The sequence below is a fragment of the Mytilus edulis genome, chromosome 7, assembly GCF_963676685.1.
Source record: "Mytilus edulis chromosome 7, xbMytEdul2.2, whole genome shotgun sequence".
Classification (NCBI taxonomy): Eukaryota; Metazoa; Mollusca; class Bivalvia; order Mytilida; family Mytilidae; genus Mytilus; species Mytilus edulis.
Window position 1 is genome coordinate 48,144,510 of NC_092350.1, and position 27,213 is coordinate 48,171,722.

The 27,213-nt window shown below is 30.5% G+C and overlaps 1 protein-coding gene across 1 annotated transcript in view; it reads right to left on the bottom strand.

The window, feature by feature from the left end:
* Positions 1–4,336: 4,336 nt before the first annotated feature.
* Positions 4,337–27,213, bottom strand: part of LOC139481664 (plastin-3-like) — a 30,964-nt gene continuing 8,087 nt past the window's right edge. Inside the window, exons 2-13 of the mRNA XM_071265117.1 lie at positions 19,071–19,229; positions 17,689–17,858; positions 16,247–16,342; positions 15,460–15,670; positions 14,698–14,883; positions 13,817–13,891; positions 13,049–13,256; positions 11,708–11,884; positions 10,356–10,457; positions 9,587–9,696; positions 8,944–9,087; positions 4,337–7,865 (exon numbers count right to left, since the gene is read on the bottom strand). Coding sequence (XP_071121218.1) covers positions 7,698–7,865; positions 8,944–9,087; positions 9,587–9,696; positions 10,356–10,457; positions 11,708–11,884; positions 13,049–13,256; positions 13,817–13,891; positions 14,698–14,883; positions 15,460–15,670; positions 16,247–16,342; positions 17,689–17,858; positions 19,071–19,229 — 1,806 coding nt within the window. The 3' untranslated portion in view covers positions 4,337–7,697. The remainder of the gene's footprint in view (positions 7,866–8,943; positions 9,088–9,586; positions 9,697–10,355; positions 10,458–11,707; positions 11,885–13,048; positions 13,257–13,816; positions 13,892–14,697; positions 14,884–15,459; positions 15,671–16,246; positions 16,343–17,688; positions 17,859–19,070; positions 19,230–27,213) is intronic.

Below are 27,213 nucleotides of genomic sequence, written 5' to 3' on the forward strand. Positions count from 1 at the left end.
ACAATACTGTGCAATTGAAGATTTCTTGCTATTGCTGAATACTGTGCAATTGAAAATTTCTTGCTATTGCACAATACTTAATATAATAATTTTGGATCCTGATTTGGACCAACTTGAAAACTGGGCCCATAATCAAAAATCTAAGTACATGTTTAGATTCAGCATATCAAAGAGGCCCAAGAATTCAATTTTTGTTAAAATCAAACTTTAGTTTAATTTTGGACCCTTTGGACGTTAATGTAAACCAATTTTAAAACGGGACCAAAAATTAAGAATCTACATACACAGTTAGATTTGGCATATCAAAGAAACCCAATTATTCAATTTTTGATGAAATCAAACAAACTTTAATTTTGGACCCCGATTTGGACCAACTTGAAAACTGGGCCAATAATAAAAAATCTAAGTACATTTTTAGATTCAGCATATCAAAGAACCCCAAGGATTCAATTTTTGTTAAAATCAAACTAAGTTTAATTTTAAACCCTTTGGACCTTAATGTAGACCAATTTGAAAACGGGACCAAAAATTAAGAATCTACATACACAGTTAGATTCGGCATATCAAAGAACCCCAATTATTCAATTTTTGATAAAATCAAACAAAGTTTAAATCTGGACCCTTTGGGCCCTTTATTCCTAAACTGTTGGGACCAAAACTCCCAAAATCAATACCAACCTTCCTTTTATGGTCATAAACCTTTTGTTTAAATTTCATAGATTTCTATTTACTTATACTAAAGTTATGGTGCGAAAACCAAGAAAAATGCTTATTTGGGTCCCTTTTTGGCCCCTAATTCCTAAAATGTTGGGACCTAAACTCCAAAAATCAATAACAACCTTCCTTTTGTGGTCATAAACATTGTGTTTAAATTTCATTGATTTCTATTTACTTAAACTAAAGTTATTGTGCGAAAACCAAGAATAATGCTTATTTGGGCCCTTTTTTGGCCCCTAATTCCTAAAATGTTGGGACTAAAACTCCCAAAATCAATCCCAACCTTCCTTTTGTGGTCATAAACCTTGTGTTAAAATTTCATAGATTTCTATTCACTTTTACTAAAGTTAGAGTGCGAAAACTAAAAGTATTCGGACGACGACGACGCCAACGTGATAGCAATATACGACGAAATTTTTTTCAAATTTTGCAGTCGTATAAAAATCTTGAAGAGTTCCATGATAGCAAGGGCACAATTTCAACCAATGTGCAAGCTACCTGTGAAGTTTCAGGGATCTGGCTGAAATTTGTAGGAATAAATGATTACTGGTACCCTTTCCGATCAATATTGTCTTTTGATCATGACAGATATTGATGACTTAGTATTTGAGACCACTCTTCTGCACAAATGTCTGTCTGTTCAAGTGTTACCAATTATTACCTAAAAATTTTGACACCAACATCAATAGAGGTATTCCACTCATTATGTTACCATATATTCAAGTAAAAGTGCAATCCTATTTAGGCACACATCTCTTTTAAAATAATTTTGACCTTGACCCTAGAGTTATGTAACGCAAATTCATTAGGGATTTTCCACTCTTTATATGTAATCAAATGTCCAAGGAAGGTTGCAATTCCATTTGTTGTACTAAAGGATGTACTTAGGTGAGGTTTTGGAAGTTGTGTCAAATGTTCGGTCTCCTTGGTGTTTTCCATACAATACAAGGTAAAATATTTTGCCCCATACAAGACTAAATAGCTCATTAAAGGTCATTTACCAAAATTTTAGAAGATTCTTGATTTTCTTTCTTTTGTTTGGAAACCCAAATAATACCAATGCAAATATAAGGTAAAAGTCTGAGTCAGCCTTTTCCCGCCATATTTTAAATCTCAAATATAACATGCATCTCGAAAAGAAGGTCGATGACTTGTCAATATTTTTAGCTTAATTTTATCCTTAACGAATGCTCTACCGGCTTATAGTATCAATTTTAAATACTGATTTATCAATTTTCACCCTACCTCACCAAAGTACATCCTTAATTTGTAATCCAGAAACCCCTGTTGTATGCCAATTTTGGTCTTCTTTGAGAAGTTTCAACCTAAGACAATTCATAAAGACATTCTGAATTACAGTACCCTCCCCTTTTTTGTGGCATTATGTATTTATCAATGACAGACTTTTGACAAGGTCAATACATTAAATATATGGACCTGTTCAGATTATATTGACCAAGGAAGAGGTACTAACAGAGCGAAAGTCCTTAATTTATATGTCAATAATATATTAGGAAAATGGCATTCAATGTTCTTTCGGTTTATTTTGTAATTGAATTTGGCAAATATTTTAACATGTTATTGAAAATATCAATATTCTTTGAAAAACTTCATAGCTTGTTGCATAAGCTTTCTTGTATTCTGAGCACCTGCATTTAACATCAAATACTTGAAATCTCCTGATAAACTTACAAATTTTCTTTTCTGCAGCAGAAAAGAGGGACGAAAGATACCAGAGGGACAGTCAAACTCATAGATTGAAAAATAAACTGACAATGCCATGGCTTAAAATAACTAGAGGCTCTCAAGAGCCTGTATCGCTCACCTGATTCTACTTGGGTTTTTGAAATCATATAAAAAAATATAAAATTTGCCTAAAAGTGACAACACAACCTCATTTATAAGGAAAGGAACATGTTTAATTTCATTCAAAAGTCCCCCACTGGCGGCCATCTTGGATGACGGATCGGCTACAAAGTAACAACACTTGGTCAGCACCTCATAAGGAACATTCATGCCATGTTTGGTTTTATTCCATTCAGTGGTTCTCTAAAAGAAGTTATTTGTATGCATTTCCCGTAGGGTCCTATGTTAAACTAAGTCCCCTGCTGGCGGCCATCTTGGATGATGGATCGGCTACAAAGTAACAACACTTGGTCAGCACCCCATAAGGAACATTCATGCAATGTTTGGTTTTATTCCATTCAGTGGTTCTCTAAAAAAGTCATTTGTATGCATTTCCCATAGGGTCCTATGTTAAACTAAGTCCCCCGCTGGCGGCAATCTTGGATAATGGATCGGCTACAAAGTAACAACACTTGGTCAGCACCACATTAGGAACATTCATGCCATGTTTGATTTCATTCCATTCAGTGGTTCTCTAAAAGAAGTCATTTGTATGCATTTCCCATAGGGTCCTATGTTAAACTAAGTCCCCCGCTGGCGGCCATCTTGGATGATGGATCGGCTACAAAGTAACAACACTTGGTCAGCACCACATAAGGAACATTCATGCCATGTTTGGTTTCATTCCATTCAGTGGTTCACTAGAAGAAGTGATTTGTAAATGCATTTCCAATAGGGTCCTATGTTAAACTAAGTCCCCCGCTGGCGGCCATCTTGGATAATGGATCAGCTACAAAGTAACAACACTTGGTCAGCACTCCATAAGGAACATTCATGCTATGTTTGGTTAAATTCCATTTAGTGGTTCTCTAGAAGAAGTCATTTGTATGCATTTCCCATAGGGTCCTATGTTAAACTAAGTCCCCCGCTGGCGGCCATCTTGGATGATGGATCGGCTACAAAGTAACAACACTTGGTCAGCACCCCATAAGGATAATTCATGCTATGTTTGGTTTTATTCCATTCAGTGGTTCTCTAAAAGAAGTCATTTGTATGCATTTCCCATAGGGTCCTATGTTAAACTAAGTCCCCGGCTGGCGGCCATCTTGGATGATGGATCGGCAACAAAGTAACAACACTTGGTCAGCACCTCATAAGGAACATTCATGCCATGTTTGGTTTTATTCCATTCAGTGGTTCTCTAAAAGAAGTCATTTGTATGCATTTCCCATAGCGTCCTATGTTAAACTAAGTCCCCCGCTGGCGGCCATCTTGGATGATGGATCGGCTACAAAGTAACAACACTTGGTCAGCACCTCATAAGGAACATTCATGCCATGTTTGGTTTCATTCCATTCAGTGGTTCTCTAGAAGAAGTTCAAAATGTAAATTGTTAACGATGACGACGGACGACGACGGACGACGATGACGGACGACGGACGCCAAGTGGTGAGAAAAGCTCACTGGGCCCTTCGGGCCAGGTGAGCTAAAAAGACAAACAGACAAATAATAGTACAGAAGACACAACATAGAAAACTAAAGTTAAGCAACACGAACCCCACCAAAAAAAAACTTGCAGGTTGTTATTTGTGAATTTAGCAAGATTTTTTTTATATTGACCACCAATATACATATGAATAGAAACATAGCATCTATATACATAAAAGCAGAAACAATGCCTCACATACGTAAAATAACCTTAGAAACATGTGATCATCATATCCAATGAAAACAGTAGAATGATACACCATATGTAATTTAATAATATAAACAATAATATTGATATGTTTATTTAAGAAATCTATCATTCATACAAATATGTTTATACCAGGTTTTAGCAGAATTTGTTGGAATTAATTTATTAAGCATCAAGCTCTCACCATAAACATATATACATATCCTCAAAAATTAGCCAAAAATATATATAATATAGAATATACATAAAATGCTGTGCAAATAACAGTCAATAGTATCAACAAATTAGAATTCCAAAAAAACAATATGGAATAAATAAAAAAAGAAATGATAGAAACAATGGTAAACTTAATATAAAAATGATAAAAATAATTTATTATAATCTGTTATTGTAAAAATCTAGCTCCAAAAAATTTCATGTTTTCTCGCTTTTATATAAAGAATCTTGTTACTGTCGATTCAATTTTTTTTCAGGGTATTAAATTTTGTGGCTTGGGGAAAAAAATCATATCCTTGGATTTTTACATTCATGGTTCTATAAATAATCTGAATGAAAATCTATAAGAAATATGTGTTTTGTTGAACACTTAAATGTCTTGTTCTCCTCAATCCACAAACGTGAGTGCCCTAAAAAAATAATCCAGTTTTATATAAATTATTAAAAAATGATACACCATAATACCAACAAAAGCCTATAAATTTGTGACCTTTCAAATATTTCACGGTCTTTTATTATTGGAGAAAATAAACAAAGTAAATGAACTTTGCATATCTCTTCATTTTACATATCAATTTTAGTAATATTATTTCATACTACATTAAAAATATAAAATATCCTGCTCAGTAAGCCAAGATGAAGTTAAAAAAAAGCAGTAACTATATTTATTATTGCTGTACCAGATATCACGTATATCACACATATACATTTTCTCCATGTTATATACATTGTAATAGAAGTCGTACTTAAAAACAAAGTTACCGCAACCAAGTAGTTCTTTTAAACAGAATGCTTTTGAACTAATTACACCAGGGGCTGGAAACAAATGATTTCACAAACCTTGAAAAATTGAAGAAATTAAAAAAAAAGACTTGGTGAAAATTACTTCTTGTTTCCACCTATTACACATTCAATATCTACCAACCAATAGTTGGGCCTTAACATCCAATAGTATCGAGGCCAAGATTTGTGCATTATTGTGAGATCGCTATTCTAGATTTCTTGAACAAATGGGGACTTGTGTAGGATAGATAAACAAACTTTTAATATATACTACAAAATGACTACTTACTTCATAACATACAGACTGAAATTTTGATTTATCATAATTCATAGCAGTTTTAACAAAAAATTACACTAAAAAATTGTTGTATATATTTCTACCAGACATCTAAGCATTCTGTTTAAGCTTTTAAATACTGACCAGCAAAGGCACCAAAAAAAATCTATTTGAACAAACAAAAACAATTATTGCCATTTTTGTTGAATATTATTGTATAGAAAACAAGTTCATAAATTTCTTTGCATTTAGGTTTTAGTCAATTATTTATATTTACAAAACATAAACAGTGCATGCTAAAAAATAATAAATTTAGATATTTTCAGAGACATTATAGAGACACGCCAAAATAAGATTATATTGAACGTATTTGAAATGACCTATAAAATAAACTTGTAGCTATCACAGATTACTTATTTAACTTTCGCACAGCTCCATATGAGACATAACATTTCTTGTAAATAGCTTTTATATTTTGGCTATAAAACTGAAAACATGCATATATGGTCCCTTTGTAATTCAATTGGTCCAGCTTAACAAGTGATTTAAACAAAGCACTTGGAAGACATTGAAAAAGCTGTTTCATTTAAACACACATGAGTGCCTGCTCAGAAAGATTGAGAAATATTCTTCTTCAAGATAAAATAATATTTCAGGAATCGAAATTCAATTTCTGTGTAAGAAGTAATTCTCTCAAAAATGCCATGTATGTTGAAATGAAACAGCCTTCAACATAAATATTTGATCATTTGTAAATATCACTTGGTTATGGAAAATTATACAATAATCTTATACATGTATATACATGGTCCCTTTATCATACATAGTTAAAAACTTAACATAAAACAAAATTCAAAAATTTATGCCAGGAATGCATTGGTTATTGGTCAAATTCATTTAAAAATCTGCAAGATAACTGTATGGAACAAACGTAAACAGTTTAGCAATGGTCAATTTATACAAAATTCAATGGACACCCTAGTCACATCTTAATAAAACATACTCTGCAAGCAAACTATATCTTTTCCTTTTTAGTGATTCAAAATGATAGATACTCTTTATCTGGTAAAAATGGTCCAAACCAATGCAATGTCATGAATGTAAAAATTGGTCCAAACCTATACCATTAGCTAACTCATACATGTAACAATTTGATACAAATTGTACACATAATTATCATGCATGTGGCAGGTTGCTGAGGAATGTAAAACTATCTTATATTTGTAAAAGTTAAATGGTTCAATTATGAATGCTCTGCACCAATAAATAAAAATATCGTTTGAAACATTATACCATGCATGGTCAGGTATACAAAAGTATGGAAACTTATTATTTATTTTTTTCACATTTCACTTGAATACACTAATGTAAAAATCTGGTCATGATTGTTCAATTATCACATTTGGAAAACTATACATTAAAATTCGTTATTGTTGACCTGATATGACATGATTAAAGGGAGATAACTTTGAATGTCAAACTCTCCTCCAATTTGGTTTAAGAACTATTGTTAAGCTCAATGTCATATCATGTAAACAATACACATTTGCACTAAAATCTAATCCTTCAAGCTATACTGAATATCATATTTAAATTTACTATCAATATAGTCCTTGATTCTAGTCTAATATGGCAAATATTTCTAGCTTCTTTCTACCGTCAATTCTATCAAAATGATACAAAAAGATTTTAAACGAGATCTAGCTAAATGACACAAGAATATTTCTCGTTAATAATATATTTCCAAAGAACAAGAATTCTTCCTTTAAAGTTTTTACAAAAAATTTGTTGTTGAAAAATTGTATAAATATATTCTTAGAAAAATCTAATTATAATTTCCAATAATTTACCCATGTTATTCAGTAGTCCTATAAATAAGCTCCACTTTATATACAATAAAATCATTTTTCTTATTCTAAAATTTTCAGCATAAGCGCAACATTCATAGATAAAACTTATTTTTGTTACTTCCCCTTTTTAAACATATCCATATCTGTCAAAATTTCACGTGAATAAATTTTGGCGGAAGCAAAGCAGTTTGATTTTGACCATCCCATCCCACATTTTTCTCCTCACTCACATCCTCAACAAATGATTAAATACTGATATCATGTGTTATTAATGAATTAAATTAGCATAAAAGTTTGATCAGATGAAAGGTCTTCAATCTTCTTGTGGCTTATTCACCTGCAAGTCTTTGAACATCAGACATGCAAAAATTGTCATCACCATTTTTGGTTTAACTTCAACAATGTCCTCGGGAAGTGCATACACTTTTGCGCCAATTTTCCTTGCCATAGAAATAGCATATTTAGCATTAGACAATCGTTCCTGCAAAGTAAAAATATTATTTTAATATAATATTAGGATAAATGCTCTTTATTCTTACAATTTATTTCCGTTTGAAATGCAACATCTGTGACAACATTAAAACAATGCATAATGAACAAAACACTTGATTTAACATTTAATTTTATTGTTGAAATATAAAACTGCAATTTTAAGAATTGAAAGCTATTTTTATTTATTTTATTGGGGTATTAAAGTGTTAAACATTTGCAAATTTTTTTCACAAAGCATGTTTTTCTATCAAGGTTTTTACACCCTAAAAAAATACAAAAAGAAGCAACTAATTCTTGAATAAACTATTTTAAATTATTTCAGGAATCGGTCATCACTGATAGCTTTGTTATTTTTGTTGGTATAGCCGTATGTTTATGTGATATTTTGTTTTTGTGTAATCATATAATTTATGAAATTTTCATTTCTTTTAATTATCTCCCCTTACTTCCATTTTTAATTATTCACATTTTGTATGTATGTTTAAGGAGTAACTGTAATATTTTTTCTGTCTATGAAGAAATAACATAAAAAACGTTTTGCACACTAAATAACCCACGTAGCACCATATATTTTTTATGTTATTTTGAATAGACAGATAAAATATTACAGTTATTTCTTATAATTTAATTCTAAATTCCATTTTAAACCGGAGTAAACCATGATAAAAAGTTGATGACTTCAGGGTCACATGACTAAATTATGTCAATAGGCTGATAAACAAAACAACGTCGGCCAATCAGAAGTCGCATTACATCCAAAATTAAATTAAAAACATATAACTGTTAAATATTACACAAACCTAACTTCTCCTTTATGAGCTACAAGGAAGAACTTAGAAATGCCAGTAACACAGTTGTCAATGACTGCAAATATCTGATGTCAGCTTTTTGATTTGTGATAAAGCTGTTTTTCTTATAAATACTTGCAAAATAAAACTCATTTAAAGAAAGTGACAAAACATAAATGTAGTTTATAGGAAATAAGTTTTTGGACAAAACATATTCTAAACTTGTCCAAATCTGAATGAAAGTTGATACATTGAGATTTAACAATATACTTGACCTACCTCTTCATTAGAACAATCTTTGACTAAATCAAAGTTGACCATGTTTCTTTTAATGCAGTCAATTAAATCTAATATGGCTCTGCTGTCATTGAGAGAGGAATCTTGGAATGATCGTAATGATGTTTTCTTTCCACCTTCCTTCAACTGAAATCAGGCAACATAAATATAGTAAACAAATATTAAACATCTATTATATATAATGTATGATTTAGAATTCTGAATACCCAGCACATTTCTGGGAAAATGTGAATTCTGTGTAGTAAGTGTGCAAAATGTTATCAAAATTAAACTTACAAGTATATGTTCATGTACCTGTGCTCAGTAGAAACTATCAGTTGTTTTAACTCTGAGTGAATTTATACAGGTTCTGACCAGTTAAATGTATTTTTATTGATTGGTGTTTAATGCTACATTCAGTGCAGTTGGCTTTTTTGTGGCGGTCAGTTATTTTTTATTGGTGGAAGAATTGTTCTGTTTTTCTGTAGGTGTCTCATCGATAGAATATATAGTTCATACTACACAAGTATTCTGAAATTCAAAACACTTTTTTCCCTCAAATAAATTAATGTCTCCGATTTTTAATGCCAATACAAAACTGATATTGCTGTTCTTCCATTTCAAGGTCACAGTGAGTCTTACTAACCTTTCCATTGGCCCATTCTGTAATAGCCTTGTCATTGATTGGTGAATCACTTCCAGATATCTTAGTTAACAGTGATAATGTGTATCCTCTCATCAACTGCCATACCAAAGCTAAACAGAAAACATGTAAATATTTAAATTCAGTTACCATTCAGGTACACTTTAACTATGTAGGTCAACGTATAAGGTTTTATTCAATAAAAAATTAAAATAAATAAATTAAAAACGAAAAAAATAAATATTTGAAACAAAATCTTGATGTTTAAAAGTAAGTAAGAGATGTGAGTATGGTCTTAATACAGATTCTATGTCTAGGCTTGGGAGAATTTGTAGGCTAAAATTCCATTGGCCTATAAAAACCAGAACAGAAAACTGAAGTTTAGAAAGCTGACAAAGTTGACATATATATAACTTGACACTAAATCTGTTGGATGTTCACTGATTGATACTTAAGTCTGGGAGAACATGAATTATTTATTAATTGTAATTGGATTTGAACTACATTTTAGTAATGGGGAGTACTCTTGATATAGGTGATTTGTGTCTATTGCTTTCTGCAAGTTGTTTTAGTGCTGATCCTTTGAGTTGAGCCAATTACCCTATTGTTCTTTATATGAATGTCCCAAGTCAAAAGCCTGTAGTTCTGTGGTTGTTATAAATTAGACTGAATAAAACTTCCTAAAACATATCTTTTTTTTTAATTTTAATTCAGATTGTCCAGATAATTCCCCAGACTCTCCTGGTACAAAATCATACAGCCAAGATCTTACCTAATGTTAGTGTTTCATTTCCCTCAAGAATGTCCTGACCACCAATTCCAACTAATGAAAACTTGCATTGTTTTCCTAATTCTACTGCATAGTTGCAATTCTCTGAAATAAAAAGAAACCCAATTAAATATAAAACCCTTTAATCAAATGATACATCAGGACAATCAATAAATTATATTTTCATTTTAAACGCACAAATTCTGTATGACTAATCAGCAAGATTTCCCCCCGCTCAAATATTTAATTACATTAAAAAAAAAATCCCAAAAACTTCCATGTTATAGTAATATTGAGAAAATTCATACTATGGGAGACAACTCTTAACAAATATTTACATTGATAGCATTATTTCATCGTTCCCTCTGTTTAAGAAAGACCATTTAGACAGTATTCAAGATATTCCTTTGCAGGCTTAAATCTGTTAATGTTAATTCAGAAATTATCAAGAGGTTTTATTCATGCAATTATGCAACTGGGTCGGTTTAAGAATTGAATGCTCTTTTTTGTAAATTTATTGGGGTGTAAAAGCGTTGACCGAAGTACATTTTGTATGAAGCGCAGAAGCTTTTACAACCCTATAAAGTTACCAAAAAAAGCATTCAATACTTATAATTACATTTTTACCTATAAGATCATGAAAACACGCCTTTTAACAAGTTTTTATTTCATTTACCTGTGCACTTTATTGTGGGACCTCGTGTCATCATGAATGAAAAGTTGCATTGTGTAGTGCAATTGATTAAGGAATATCACGAGATTGCTAGTTAGCCAATCAGAATAACGTATTATAATGAAACATACATCTAATGTAATTATATTGCAATAAAAACTCTCATTCTGATATCTCAGACATGTAGCTTTATGCAGATTTTCATGAAAACGCAATAATAAATCTTTGAAAATCTCTTTATCTATGTTCTTCAATGATTCGTATCTAGCAAAGAATTCCACTCCAATTAAAGAAAGAACAGTCTTGAACTTTTTGTTTGCTCGCTGTTGTTATTTTCTTGTTTTGTGTTGAAGTCTTCACTGTGACTTTGAGATGAAGAATAGCAACAAATAGATGTTTCTTTACATAGATTTTTGTGACGTAAGTGTAAAGAATTTTTGCCATGACGTCTAACGATTTATTATGTTTTTTCTATTATTCATATATATCCCTTTCAGAAAAAGGACCTACCTTTTAAATGCAACTGAACATTTCTGTAATTAAATTAACTATTAAACACACCATTAATATGGCTTCTATTAACCAAAGATACATTAGGAGAGAACTCCATTTATAACAATATTACCTAAATACAATAAGATACTTTTTTCTTGACACAAATTAATTTTTTTAACAGCCATACCTAATTTTTCAAAATTAATTCTCATCTTATTGAATTTCTTGACAACTTTGTTCCAGTCCACACATCCTGGTTTGATATGGTCATATAGTTGGAAAATGACATGACCATCTTTAAGGTCATTGTATAGGTATGATACGAAGGGATTAACACCCATACTGTTCATCCAGTTTCTGTATGCTGAAAGTAAATAGATTTAATATTAGTCTTTTATTGTCAATTATAGCTACAATTCTTCTAATTATATAAAAATTCTTAAAAACATACAGTTCTTATAAAGGGAAGCTGTGATCTCCCTTATCCCTTTCACCGATTGCTGCCCAGACAGAAGCTACTCTGAGACGATGGCTTCCCTGGCTACTATTACTCGAGTGGGAGATCTTCATAATAAATGTCAATAAAAACTTGTTTGTGGTTATTTGTTTATTTATTTCATTCACTAACACCAAGTTCACAGGTTTTTTTATGTTTTGATAATTTTTTCCTCATAAAATATTCAAATTTTCGGCATTATTTCAGTGAAATTCTCAAAATTCTGCTTATTGACCCCAAATCGTATTTTTTTTAACCCAAAATGGCAAAATTTTGAAAAAAATTATGAGGCTGTACAAATTCCTCACACTGAACGATGTCCATTCCAAGTGTTTTGAACATAAAACGACATTTTATGTCAAAAAAGTATACTAGTTTGGCTTCAATTCTTTCATATTCTTTCCAAAAAATTGTTCCCTCATTTCAAATTCTCGTAAATTCCGTAAATTTCCTCTGATTTTGACACGGTTTTCAACAAACTGAAGCGTCATGTTTACACTTTCATCCGGGTTATTCATCAAAGAAAGATAACTCATGTTTGCACTGTTTGAGCGGGAAATATAAAAGATGTATTCCGATCCCGGTAAAACGGGACTCGTCGTCAGCAGTCTGAAGCGTGAATCCCGGTAAACCGGGACTCATCGGCGAAAGGGTTAATGTTTTCAGCATTTTCTAAGTGAAAATTGGATCATGGCAGTTGCATGGAGAATTGCATTACATTTAATAGATTAAACAAAGCGAAAACTAGTGGATTTTTTTTCAAAGAAAAGTAACTATATTTCATAGATATAAGAAGATGTGGTATCGGTGCCTATGAGACATCTCTTCATTTCACATTTTCATGCTAATTTTACATTTTTCTGTTTTTTTTATATTTAGAAATATTTTCATATCTAAAAAGTTATAAATCCACTCGACACAACAACAATTTTAATTGTGCATATGGATAAACAATTCTATCTTACTGAATCCACTCTGTATTCATACAAACCAAACCTAAAAACACATGAAGAATTATCAAACTACACTTACTTTTCTCTTCCCTTGTTTCTTCAATTTCAACAAATTCAATGTCTTCTGGAGGCACTAGAGCAGGATATGTGTTGAACAAGTTAGCAACAAAAGCAAGATTCAATTTAACATTGCCAGTCACAACATCTTTAGGTCCAACAAAACTACGACATCCAATCTTGTCAGCCTCACATAACATAGCCTCAGCTCTCATGGTGTCATCACTCTCCTGTTAATTTATAAAATATATTATGAAAATAAACCTCTCATGAAGAAACTGATCTCACAGATATAATCATATCAAATGGAATTATTTGACATAAAGAATTTATATTCTGTAAATCAACTTATTTTTCCAGATAGTTTTTTTTTATGTTCAGTCATTTCCATCCTATTTCACAGCGACTTTGAGCCATGAAGTGCTATTAAAATTCCTATCTGATTTTAATACAGATTCTATATCTAGGCTTGGGAGAATTTGTAGGCCAAAATTCCACTGGCCTATCAAAAACCAGAACAGACAACTGAATAGAGTGTTGTCAGATCTGTGCATTGTAGCATGTACTTCAATCAGATTTTAAAATTCTAGCTTTTTAGTCTGTTTTCTAATATTTAAGATATAAAGCTCTAATGGAAAAAGATCATTTAAAATTAAAATGCTAAATAATCTTGTTACTGTGATACAACTCAGCACTAAGGAAACATAACTTTCTCAAATGTTTGCCTACTCATTTAACCCAAAAACTAAATAATGTGTTAACAACAAAGTTTAAAATGAATTCAACTTACACTCATTGGAGCTAAGGATACTCCGCTGTCTTTTGGTGAAATCTGGTTCAACAAATGACTGTATGCCTCGGAATCCTGAGAAAAAATAAGGATACATGTATGGGTGGTTTAATTATGATCTAAACATTGTGATTACTGTGTTGCATTTTGTTTATTTTCAGTTTAGTATGTTCACAGACTCATGACCAATATTGTATAGTCAATTCAGTACTATTCACAAAATTCCGTCTGCAGTCTATCCAATACCTAATGAATTATTTCCATATATATTGAACTCGTATAAATGAACATCAAAATGTACTGGACAGAACTCAAGAAAATACAGAGAGACAAAACAGTACTTAATTTTAGACGGAAGACAAGCTAGTAAGTTACCAAGATTGCTGCATATTTCTTGATTATACCATTTAGAAACATTTAACATGACCAACTTGGTTTATACTGTCATTTCAGGGCCTTTTATAGCTGACTATGCGGTATTAGCTTTGCTCATTTTTGAAGGCTGTACGGTGACCTATAATTGCTAATTTCTGAGTCATTTTGTCTCTTGTGGAGATTTGTCTTATTGGCAATCATACCACATCTTCTTTTTAATATAAACAGCTATTTCTGTACAAAATTTTTAGTAATAGTTATGAAACAACTTGACATCCTATTTTTAGATTGTCATTTTGTTGTGACAAATATACATATTTTTTTATCTATAAGGTCCATTGTGTCAATTGGATATTTAATTTCAAAATATAAATATAAATAATGCAAAAATATTTTTTTTATTTAAATATATTGCTGCTGTGTGTGCTGTTACCATTACATTTTCATTTACAAAAGCATCATTTTTATCAAAATGATAATCCATCAAAAAGTAAACCATAACATACCTTGATATCTCCCCCAAAGTTTGCAATCTGTCTGTTAATGCCAGCATTTCTGAGATGATAATTAACCCATCGGATTAGGATTTGTTCTGGGGATAATTTCAGAAGATCAGCCTGCTCTTCACCCTCCTCCAACAACAACACAAGTCCTGGATGATTCATTAAGTTGATATCACTCAACAACCCAATCTGTTAAAACAAACAAATTTCAATAAAAGTCTTTTAGAAAGTAGTGAAAATTAAAAACAAAGTAGGGTTCTTATTTCTTGCAAATGTTCTCAATGTATAGTTTTATGTGAATGACATGCAGGTGAGAGGTTTAGCTGGCTATAGAGCCAGGTTTGGTCCACTATTTTCAACATGGGAAATGCCTGGGACAGGTCAGGATATGTGATAGTCATTGTCTATCATGTTGTCTATTTGTTTTTAGCTTTTGGTGTTGCTGTTTTAATGTGTACTTTTCGTTTTGAATTTTCTTCGCAGTTGGAGTTTTTAATATTCTACTTTTTTCTTATTGGGAAAAATGCAAGGAAATAGGTTTTGAAAAAATCTATAAAACTCAGTTTTTTGTTGAGTTAACAATCTGTTCAAGATAGAAGTGAATAAACACCATAGCTTGTGTATTAGAGTTGCAAACTCACTTAATTATACCCCACAACTCCTACCATTCATATAATTTCTTTATTTCTGTAAATCTAAACAGAAAAAAATAAGCAAATTGCAAATAAAATAATTTGTAATTTAAACCATGTATAAATACTTTACCTTGATGACTTGCCACAAGAGACCAAGAACCAAATGTTGTTTTCCATCCATTAAATCTTGGGCTCCAATATTAACTATATTACATCCTATAGAACTAGCAGAGTTTAAGGCTAATACATGGTTCTCATGCATCTTGTACACACTTATTTTCTCATCTAAGTTGATTGTTCTTTCATCAATGGTGTCTGGGACTGAGCAATTGATCAATTTACTGTAAAGACAAATATCTTATTATATCTAGTTTTCAATAAAATCATGATAGTATAAATTCTTAACCATGCTTATTATTTGTTTGTGCCAACCTTATCAGATGAATTGAATTTATATTTATGAGTACATGGCAACTGAACATTCTGAATTTTATGTGAATGCTCAAACTGTAAATATGTTTTGTAATATATTTTGGTAACAGAAATCAATGACTTGATCGAATGATTGATAGGTGAAGCAACTATGACATTCATATTCAATATAAAATGTTAATGCCATATGGATAAAACATTGCTTTGTAAAGGCCTAACCCACAAAGTCATAGTTTTATGGCAATAACTCACAAGCTCACAGTACATGCAGTATGCAAGAAGATATTTTGTACAAACAGTACACTTTATAATTTCCTTTACATGAAAATTAAGAACCATAGAGGCTTAGAGGTAGCAATGTCAATTTTAAAGTCTTCCGTTTGACCAATCCATGAAATGAATACATGCAATACTGGACTGGAGGCAAGTATTTCACAATAGGTTCCAATGTGTGTCTAATCTTTTAAATAAAAAAAATATCATACCATATTAAAATACCATTTCTGACACATTTATATAAATCATCTGTTTCTGGGTCTATTGGTAAAAGATTTTTACAGTCAGGATCCTCTTTCAAATTTCTGAAATATAAAAGAAACCAGTTTATAATCTTACAAGTGTTTTACACAACCAGTTTTATCATTAATGAAACCTTTAACCAATTGTGATGAAACTAACTTAAACATCATATAAAATCATATTGAATTTTTAAATATGTAATGCTAACTGTAGTCTGTATATGTAAGTAAGCAAAAGGAAAATATGTCCCAATTAACATCAAATATGTTGTTTTATGTGTAGAAAACTTCAATAGTTGTTCTGTTGTACTCCATGTACTTACTAAGTTTTAATAATTTGAGTAAAATTTGAAAAAGATTTTATTTATGTTTTATAACGACAGTTTGCTATTTCACAACCCAAATCTGCCAAGAAGCATTTTTTAAGAGAAACTGTATTCATAATGTTTTTTTTTTATCTTCTGATTAAGATTACAAAAGAATTGATGTTTTATGCTAAGATATATTGATAGATGTTCTATAAGTAATATAAACATGATAAATGTATTTTTTATGTGTGGTTTACATGCCTCTCATAACACTTTTCAGAGTGGCTCTTTTATAAATTGATCTGTTATTTTCATAAAGTTTTTCATATCTAATTTTTCAAGAGGCAAGACTCTTATAAAGTATTTGTTGTTGTTCTTTATTGCTGCACTGAAATGTGACATAATTGGTTCAATATACATGTATTGGAGAGGATAACAAAAATATATAGCAGTAGGATCAAAAAGGAAATGAACAAATCGTCGAAAAATCCAAAATACTTTCAATATTTACTTAGTACAAAGAACAGAGAAAAAAATTTAAATGAAAGACTTAGATTGTTTTTTGGTATTTTATCATTACATAAGAAAATGTACTTTCTTATATGCAATAAAACTCATAAAAGTTGACAACTTCATGAAAATTTACACCTACAGTTTAACCTCATTTAATTCAGTAATAATGTTGTCTTCCTGTTTGGTTTAATACAACAAGACAAACATGATCAACAGGATATAAATACAAACACTAACTCACATTTCAGTCAATATAATTTATAAAGTCTTACCATTTTAACCTTATTTTACAAGATGAATAAATATAACATCTATTTCAATTTGATACTCTACAACACTTTTTATAATAAAAAATATTCATTCATGGATATTCTTTTTAAAGTTGAATACATTAAATATTTCATATCTAAGATTTACAAATCTTGGGTGGATGTAAATTGTACTCTTGGGTCTTTATTATTTTTCAGCGAATATTCTTCTTATTATTAATAATGAAAACAACCTAATAATATAAGATTAAAAATCTGATTCTTTACTTCCCTCTGACTGGGGATGGAACCTATATATCCAGAAATTTAAACTGGTTACCTATTAATCCATTCTGCGAAAGCTGTTGTTTCTGCTTTCTTCACAGTATGTGTTGTGCCTTCCACAGAAGCATGGGAAGTACCACCATGTGTTTCAATGTCTTTTCTTGTAACTACTTGTTTCTTGTATTTAATTCCAAAATCTTTTTCTCTTCGTAACTTGGCATATAACTGAAAATATATAATGAACATGAACAATGCTGCATAAATTCATAAATATATAGTGTACTATTTCAAAACTAAATATTTGAATCCATAGTGCACATGGTACACTCTGACTACTATCATGACTATTGCTTCAATTATTTTCCTTCCATGTTATATATTTGAATTAGAGTTATTTCCCTTTGTTGTCATATTGCTGCCTTGTATATGCACTCATTTTTTTTACTGTCAGACTCATAAAAAAGGTATTTGCATTGTATAATAATTACATTAGATGTATGTTTCATTACAATACGTTATTCTGATTGGCTAACGGCACATCATGTGTTATTCCTTCAGCAGTTGTATCACTCAATAAAACTTTTATTCATGATGACACGATGTCCCACAATAAAGTGCACAGGTAAATTAAATAAAAACTTGATAAAAGGCGTGTTTTCATGATCCTATAGGTAAAAATGTAATTATAAGTATTGAATGCTTCTTTTTGTAACTTTATAGGGTTGTAAAAGCGTTGACCGTGCGCAAATTTTAAGTATGAAGCACTTCCACGCTTCATACAAAATGTACTTCGGTCAACGCTTTTACACCCCAATAAATTTACAAAAAAGAGCATTCAATTCTTAAATACATCACTATAATCTAGTTAGGATGGTTGAACAGACTTGCATGAACACACATTCTGCTACAAACTGGGCTAGTCAGATAAGAATATCAGCCAGAGTATTACATGATAACAAGAATATTATAACAGATAAATGCTGCACTTGCCAACATCCATTTTCAAAATCCTATGGTTTTGTAGGTTGTTACAAGATTTCACACTGTATTGACCAGTGTTCATAACTCGCTATTAATTTACATGATATAGATGTGTATAGAGACAGTCTAGCAATTCCATAATTGAAAATGTGTAAAAAAACAGAACTACAGGTGTCAATTGTTCTGATGCCAATTTTAAGAGAATCCTTTTTTATAATAGTTTTTTTGGTTTTACTATTTTTAAAGTTCATCTCGGTTCTGATTGTTTGATGGTGATGCACAAAACTTCCACATCATACCATTGGCTTGCTATTTTTAAAACAATGCATGTTCTTTTTTCACACCATGAAGACATCAGTATATGCTTATATTTATCTATGAAAGGCACTAGATACTATTAAATATACATTTTTTTGTGTGTGAAGAATAAGGACATTTGTTTTTCTTGGTACTTACATTCTGGAATTCATCAATGTCCAATTTTCCATCCTTAATTTTTGAGTCATACTGATTGATCAGGTCTCTTACTTCATACCCAGGTAGCTTCATTCCAACTAGTTCTAAGGCAGACTGTAGTTCTGATGCTTCAATGAAACCACTGTGGTCATTGTCCATCTGCAAAACAAAAATGGAAAATGATAAACATTCATTTAAACTTGCTGCATTTGTTTGCACCTGTCTTAAGTCAGGAATCTGATGTTTTGAAGTTGTCGTTTGATGATGTGGTTCATAAGTGTATCTCGTTTCTCTATATTCATATAGATTATACTTTTTCCCCCCATTTGAATGGTTTTACCATGTCATTTTTTGGGGCCTTTTATAGCTTCTTGTTTGGTGTGAGCCAAGGCTCCGTGTTGAAGACCATACTTGAACCTTCAATGGTTTACTTTTACAAATTGTTACTTGAATGAGAGAGTAGTCTCATTGACACACATACTACATCTTCTTAAATCTATTTGTGTACATGTACATTTATGTTGGTTAACTTGGTTTTTTCCTATTAGTTCATATTGAGAGTTTGCAGTGTATCATGATCAGCTGTAACCATGTTACTAGGAAATTTTTGGATGTTTTATTTTTAAGGTAGTGACATTAACTAGGCTAGGATGTTGAATTTTTCATGAAAATGCATTCTTTATAATTAAAAGCAGATTACAATAACTTCAAGATAATTATAATCGACTCCTTGGGAACAAAAACAGCAAAATCTGTACTTCATGTTGACTATCACCTGACCAATAAGGCTGTTTATCAATGTAGTCGAATATATGACAATGCCAGACAGTTTGTAATTATCATTATTTTAGTGCATGTTTATGGTAAACCACAATCAAGCATTTCATTGTTCTAATTATGTAACTGTTTTAATTAAAATGTTAGTTTTTTTTCAACAAAAACCTACATGGTATTTATTGACCGACTACAAATTGAAGACTTCATTAAAACAAAGACAATTTAAACAACATGGCCAATAATCATAATAAAAGCATTTGAAAAACTGGTATATATTTTTGTTGCTGCAAGTTACAAGTCATAAATTTCAGTAGTTCCTGTTTGCATATATGCAACTGCACATACTTTGAGGACAGTATTAGTATAAATGGTGCAATTTTTGTGCATACATTACATGTACATGTATGCCACTGAATAAGTTTACAAGATATTTTTGCATTTAAATTAATTTACAGTCATATTATCAAATGAAACCTTGAACAAATGTACTATCAATATGGATTATATGTATTTTAGTCGGTTAGATATATGTAGATAATACGGTTATGCCTATAAGCCTCAAACTACATCCTTGTACGGAGAAAAGATATAAATATTTTTAGCTGGTTTTCTCTGGATTTTGTATAAACCAAGGTCAAAACCTGGAGGTTGATTAAAATGTTGTTTACAACATATAATAGTCTAGCTAATTAATGTATTTGTAAGACATTTCGACAATTTTTTTTTTTTAGATTTCTATTCACCATAAAAAATGGAGACAAAATTATTTCTTCTTAATAATGACTCCAATTTAATGAAACTCTTTCAATCTGGTATGTTTAGGTTCTGCTTCTCCATTTAAACATTGCATGTTCATTCAAAGCTTTTAACAAGTTTTTCAACTTTTAAAGAAAATTTAAATCCACAATTGAAATAAATATCTCAGAAAAATGACGAGGTCAGCATTTTTCCCAACACCTGTATATTTGCATTTTTTCACAGGTAAATATTTCCCTATCACAAACCCTCCCTTTAATCAGACCATCAAAATATTTAGTTTATTAAATAGACTTGTGGATTTATTCGAGCAGATTGTTTTATCTTTTCCAAATATATGTATGCAATAAATATTGACATTGGGGTCATATGTAAACATAATAAAAACTTTTAGGATAGATAAAATTCTCAACAACTTTGTCAGTCTGAAATGGACATCCTTTACAAATTGATAAATGATATATTTGACCAGGGCAGGGGCCACAGATAGTATTCAGAAGCGGGGTAAAGTCTTAAAATTCCAAATAGGCCATTTACATAAAGGGGGAATACCATTGTATTTGACATGTACATGTACAGACATTGAAAGTCTGAAGATCCAATAGTGACATGACCTATATAGTGTTCAGAAGCGGGGGTAAAGTATAAAATTTCAAATGGACCTGTCACACAAAGGGGAATACAATTGTTTATTACATGTTCATGTGGAGACACTAAAGTCTGAAGATCCAATATTATTAAGTGACATGACCTGCTTTGTTAAAATCTGACAGACTGAACATCACAATAATTAAATGTTGTAATTGCTGGTAATATGTGTAGCAATTATATAAAGAACTATGAATTGATTTAACAGCCTAGTCTTTATACTTCATAGCAATAGGGAAGAATATGACTAGAAGTACATTACTGGACTGTATATTTCCAACACAAAAATTCAATAAAACAACCAACAATGGTCTTACATAGTCAGTCATAAAGTCACAAGATCATCAACAACTGAACAAGGAGCCAAAGATCACAAAAAAGTACCTAGCAGTAAATTGAAAAGCACATTGATATCTCAACCATATATTTTCATGGTATTATAATAAGATCTATCAATTGCATAAATTGAGGAATGTTCATAAAACCTAGGTTAATCTCATGCAAACCTATTTCCCATAAAGTACAATTTATTTATTTTAAAAGTTTAAGTACAGTCCTTTTTCAAGTGTTAATTTTTACTATTAAATGACTCTCTGCTATTTGAAAAGGGGAACCCCAAGTTATATTTTAACCTCAAACAGGTGTGTAAACTTAACAATCCTGTTGAATCAATTTAAAAAAAAAATCAAAACATAATTAGTTATGGCCCTTGAATTCAATCTGACTAAAATTCAATAGCACTAGTACTGATGACCTAGTTTTAAGATTTGTGGATCAATACCCAGTTGATTTTTATCTTCTGTCTACTGGTGTACTGAGGTAGCTTATGTCCCAACACACTCCTACTACCAAAATACAGGTATTCATATTACCAAATAAGGTAAAAAATCTGCCACTGTTTGTTGTTTACTTACGAAGCAGTGATTTCACACTAGATAAATCTGACAATTTAATGACAATCGGTAATACACAGTCATAAATACTTCGTTAACTGTCATTCATACCAATTAAATCATACAAGCATATGATTATATCAAAATAATGTAACATTAATCATTAAAATTAGGTAATTGTTTTGTTTTCTTTCTATGTACAAATTATCACCTATTGTAATTGTCACAATGCGTTACTTTCAATTCATTTCATTAACCAGTAAAAACTCCTTATAAAGTCAAAATGATGTTAAAAACATGACTTGTGATAAATAATGTACATGTACTTGTTAAATTACTTATGGTTTAAATCTACAGGAAACTAAAATGTAACTATCAAACCGTTAAGGTAAAAAATCTGCCACTGTTTGTTGTTTACTTACGAAGCAGTGATTTCACACTAGATAAATCTGACAATTTAATGACAATCGGTAATACACAGTCATAAATACTTCGTTAACTGTCATTCATACCAATTAAATCATACAAGCATATGATTATATCAAAATAATGTAACATTAATCATTAAAATTAGGTAATTGTTTTGTTTTCTTTCTATGTACAAATTATCACCTATTGTAATTGTCACAATGCGTTACTTTCAATTCATTTCATTAACCAGTAAAAACTCCTTATAAAGTCAAAATGATGTTAAAAACATGACTTGTGATAAATAATGTACATGTACTTGTTAAATTACTTATGGTTTAAATCTACAGGAAACTAAAATGTAACTATCAAACCGTTTTATTAAACTGCCTACTACGTATAATCATGAGGAATTTAAAAAGTTGTATTTTAAAAATAAATTTGTATAATATTATAACCGGGAAGGTTGTTTTATTTACAAGGAAAGTTAATCTGAAACTATTAGATTATTATCACAAAACCTTCCTGATCAAATATTTCTGGAATTGCATTTTACTATGTAGTATCACATCAAATAACTTGGTTACGTTACAAATACATGAAATAACGGATATACAGGTCATGTTAGTCTAAATAGAGATTTTTAGTCAAGTTTTCAAAAAAATTACAAGGCAGACAGGAAGAAAAACACCAGTAACAATAAAATACCACACACAAACTTAACAATTAAATCCAGTTTAACATCAAAATTATTCTTTTTCAATAAATACTTATTGATATATAAACATGATAAATAGAATGTTATTATTTTGGACAAACTACAAATTTAGGAGATGCACATATCATGCATGTAACTAATCATATATTTCTCTGCTTGTTCTAAGATCATAAGATCATTTAAATCCCTTCAGACTAGGATAAACACAAATTATCAAATTAGTACCTCGTTACACAACAATAATACCAAAAGAAGATATACACCTAAATAAAGCTACACAAATCATTGCAATTGTGTTTATAAAAAAAAAAAAATCTTGACAAAAATTTATTATACAACTTGTCATGCTTGTTGGGAGTAGAAATATTTCTCACTTTTAAGTTTATTTACATTTGAATGATAAATCAAACTCTATACTCCAGTATGAAAGATTTATAATTTTAATTTTTCTATTTTCCAGTTCATAGGGTGCACTTTTATAAAATTCAGGGTTCCTCAAGCTGTCAAGTCCACGTTGTATTTTTTTTATACAAATTTTGAATACCAGTACCACAACCAGTCTTTTCCTTTGAAAATTTTGAATTTAAATATATATTTAAAAAAGGTTATTTTTCTCATTTAACCTAAACATGCTAAATGTAGGTTCTTCTATTTTATCATGTTTATTATAATTCATGAACAAGATTCATTTTGTTTCTTGTCTCCATGAAAAGACACAATCCCAAATAATTAGGAAGTAGCCATTTTTGAAGGTCCATCTATCATGTCTATAGGTAAAATTTATCCTCATAATTTGCAAAATTCAAAATACAGTGGTTATTATGTATTGTAAGATGTTGAAGCATAATACCGATAATTACATGTACTTGTAAGATACAAACTGGATTAAGCTTAATAATGTCATAATGTAACAATATAATATTTATATTAATGATTATATAATAAGATAACAAGAACTTATCCCCAAATTTGTAACTGTCTGCTGTTATTAAGACTTTCATAGTCAACTAATCTTTTAAAATCATTTATTTTCAGTAAAATCCTAATGCTATTAAAAGCTTAATTTGTAAATTTGTATCATTCAAATGATATTTTCTTTCCATTGTCAGCTCCAACATGTTGAATCGTTAGACCTGACATGTTTTCTTTTCCCTTTTCACTAAATATGATAAAGCCTTTAATTGATGAATACTTTATATGACTGGAGTAATTATTCACATTTCTGAAGAAGTTACCTTTCAACCTTACAATTTGTAAAGATGCTGACGTGTGGCACCACAACTGAGCAAATTAGTGAATCTAATACAGGATTGATTGATTATAGATGTATAATGACACTTTTCAGGGGCAGACCCAGCCATTTTTAAAAAGAGGGGGTTCCCAACTCAGAATAAAGAAGGAGGGGGGTGTTCCAACGATATGTTCCTATTCAAATGCATTGGTCGTCCAAAAATAGAGGGGGGGGGGGACCATATGTCCCCATTTAAATGCAATGCTCGTCCCATAAAAACTCCAGGACCCAGGGCAGGAAAATATATCCTAGTCAGTTATTAATTGGGAGTTGAAAACCATCACAATGTACATTGTTCAAACTCAAAACTTTAGTGCTGACAAGCTAGTGATAGACAGAAGATGAACTGCTGAGGCCCATTTAAAGATGAGGATGCTCATTAAACTTTAGTTTACACTCCTATCACAAATTCTCCAAAAAACAAAAGTTATCTTTTCTTACTAATCTGATTATCAAACTTGAATATTATCATGTAGATTTTGTAATTTTAAGTTGTGTCACAAACTTCAAACAATATTCAAAATTGTGTCAAGCATCACTCTTCATCTATCTACGGTACCTATCAACCAATTTATCTCCTTAAAAGGATAAAAAATTAAGAGTATTAATAAATACATGTATATAAAGATGATTCATTTACTGAAAGTCATCTTTTCTAAAATAAAAATTTCCTATGAACTTTGTGTACTCTAAAAATTTATACTCATAAAGGAAAGGTCCCCACAAAGTTTTTTTTTTCAATGTCCATGTGCAGGGATGATTCCACTATATAGTTTAGGGCCGCTAAGCGGCCCTTTAATCTGTCAGCGGCCCCAAAAAAATGTTTGTGAATATAAATTCCCAATTCAGGAAAATAAAATAAAAATCGGTATTTCCGGAAAAGTTTCAGTCACCGATTACGGCAACTACAGTTTTTCATAGTTTGTCATCAAAACGTAGTAAAATCTGGATAAGAATGCTGACTACGATCGTCTTTTATTAACAACAATTTAATTATGTCAACGTGAGGTAAACAATTTTAGCAGCCGGATTCAATTGAATAAAATTTTATGGGAGTATTTGAATTCGCAAAAGTAGATCGCTCAGCAGGTTGATCAAAAACATGTTTTTTGTCAAAATTGGAGGCAAAGAAAAAATTCAAATTTTGATATAACATTGATGAATAAATTTTAATGGGCGCCGATCTTATAAAAGCAGATCGCCCAGCAGAGCCGGTTATGTAACTTAATTAAAACTTGTTTTGTAAAAGAAATTATTTTTTATTTTGCTCTATTTCCTCAAAAGACAAAAGTTTGAGCGTTTTTGAAAATAATGTTGATGATGGATCATTCATGAAATGAGCCCCCCCCCCCCTGAAATACAATGTCATCATTTTGGAACTGTTTCAAAAGATATAAAAATGATCCAAATAATTTTAAAGTTCACTGGTGCCTGGTGCAATTGCCTTAAATATCTTATCAATTAAGTATATAACCTTTTGTAATTGCTTTTCTGAATTCGACAATTGGCCAGTTCAATTTGAAATCCATTTGAATCAAGGTAAGTTTATAAAAATTATCTGTTGAAAAAATACCGAATGGATGATTTTTTTCAGTGGTTAATATGGCAAGCCGTTTTGTTATTTAATCTAACTTCAAGATATCTCATAAACTTTATAAGATATCTTATATAATAGTTCATTAAATGTCTTATATAGTTTGTAAGATATCTTATAAAGTTTATAAGATATCTTATAAAGTTTAAAAGATATCTTACATAGTTCATGAGATATGTTATAAAATTTATGAGATATCTTTTATAGTTTATAAGATATCTCATATAGTTTTCTTTGTCAGATATCTTATAAACAATATGATATATCTTATAAACTATATATAAGATATCTTTTATGAAGTATATGCTTATAAGATATCTTATAATCAATATTAGATATCTTCTTTATTATATAAGATATCTATTTATTTAAGATATCTTATAAAAAAGATTATTTAAGATATATTATTTCTCTAATTCTTCGTCAATTTATCCCTTTCTGCACCCATTGTATAAAAACAAAAATCAACGTGTGGTTCGTTTGATCTCAGTACTTCATTGTTTAAAATCCGATTATGACGTCGAATGTTCTTGCTTTCCGCTGAATTTCCTATTGTGCGGCATGAAACAAGGCGACCATGCCTGATGACGTCACATAGAAAGAACCCATCTTTTAGCAGATCATTCGAAAAGAAGGAATAAGTTTGCCTGCATAATGTTAGAAAATCATTAGAGAAACAGATTCCACCACCAAATCTCGTGTAATGCGATATTTATCCACTCTCGTCGTAGTCTCGACAGTTAAATTTTAAATATTTGAAACGCTTGGGCAAGCCTTGCGTTTTAAATTTGAGAATTTAACTGTTTCGAGTGGATGAACATCGTATTACACTCGATGCAGTGGTAGAATCTATATATATCATATGAGATATATTATTAGAGACATCGTATAGAAATTATAAGATAATTCATATAATATATGTTATATAATTTTCTTAAGATGATATCCAATAAACTATATAAGATATCTTGTATAAAAAATATTTATAACATATTTCATATACTTAATGAGATATCTTATAAACTTTAGAATATATCTTATAAAGTATATAAGATATC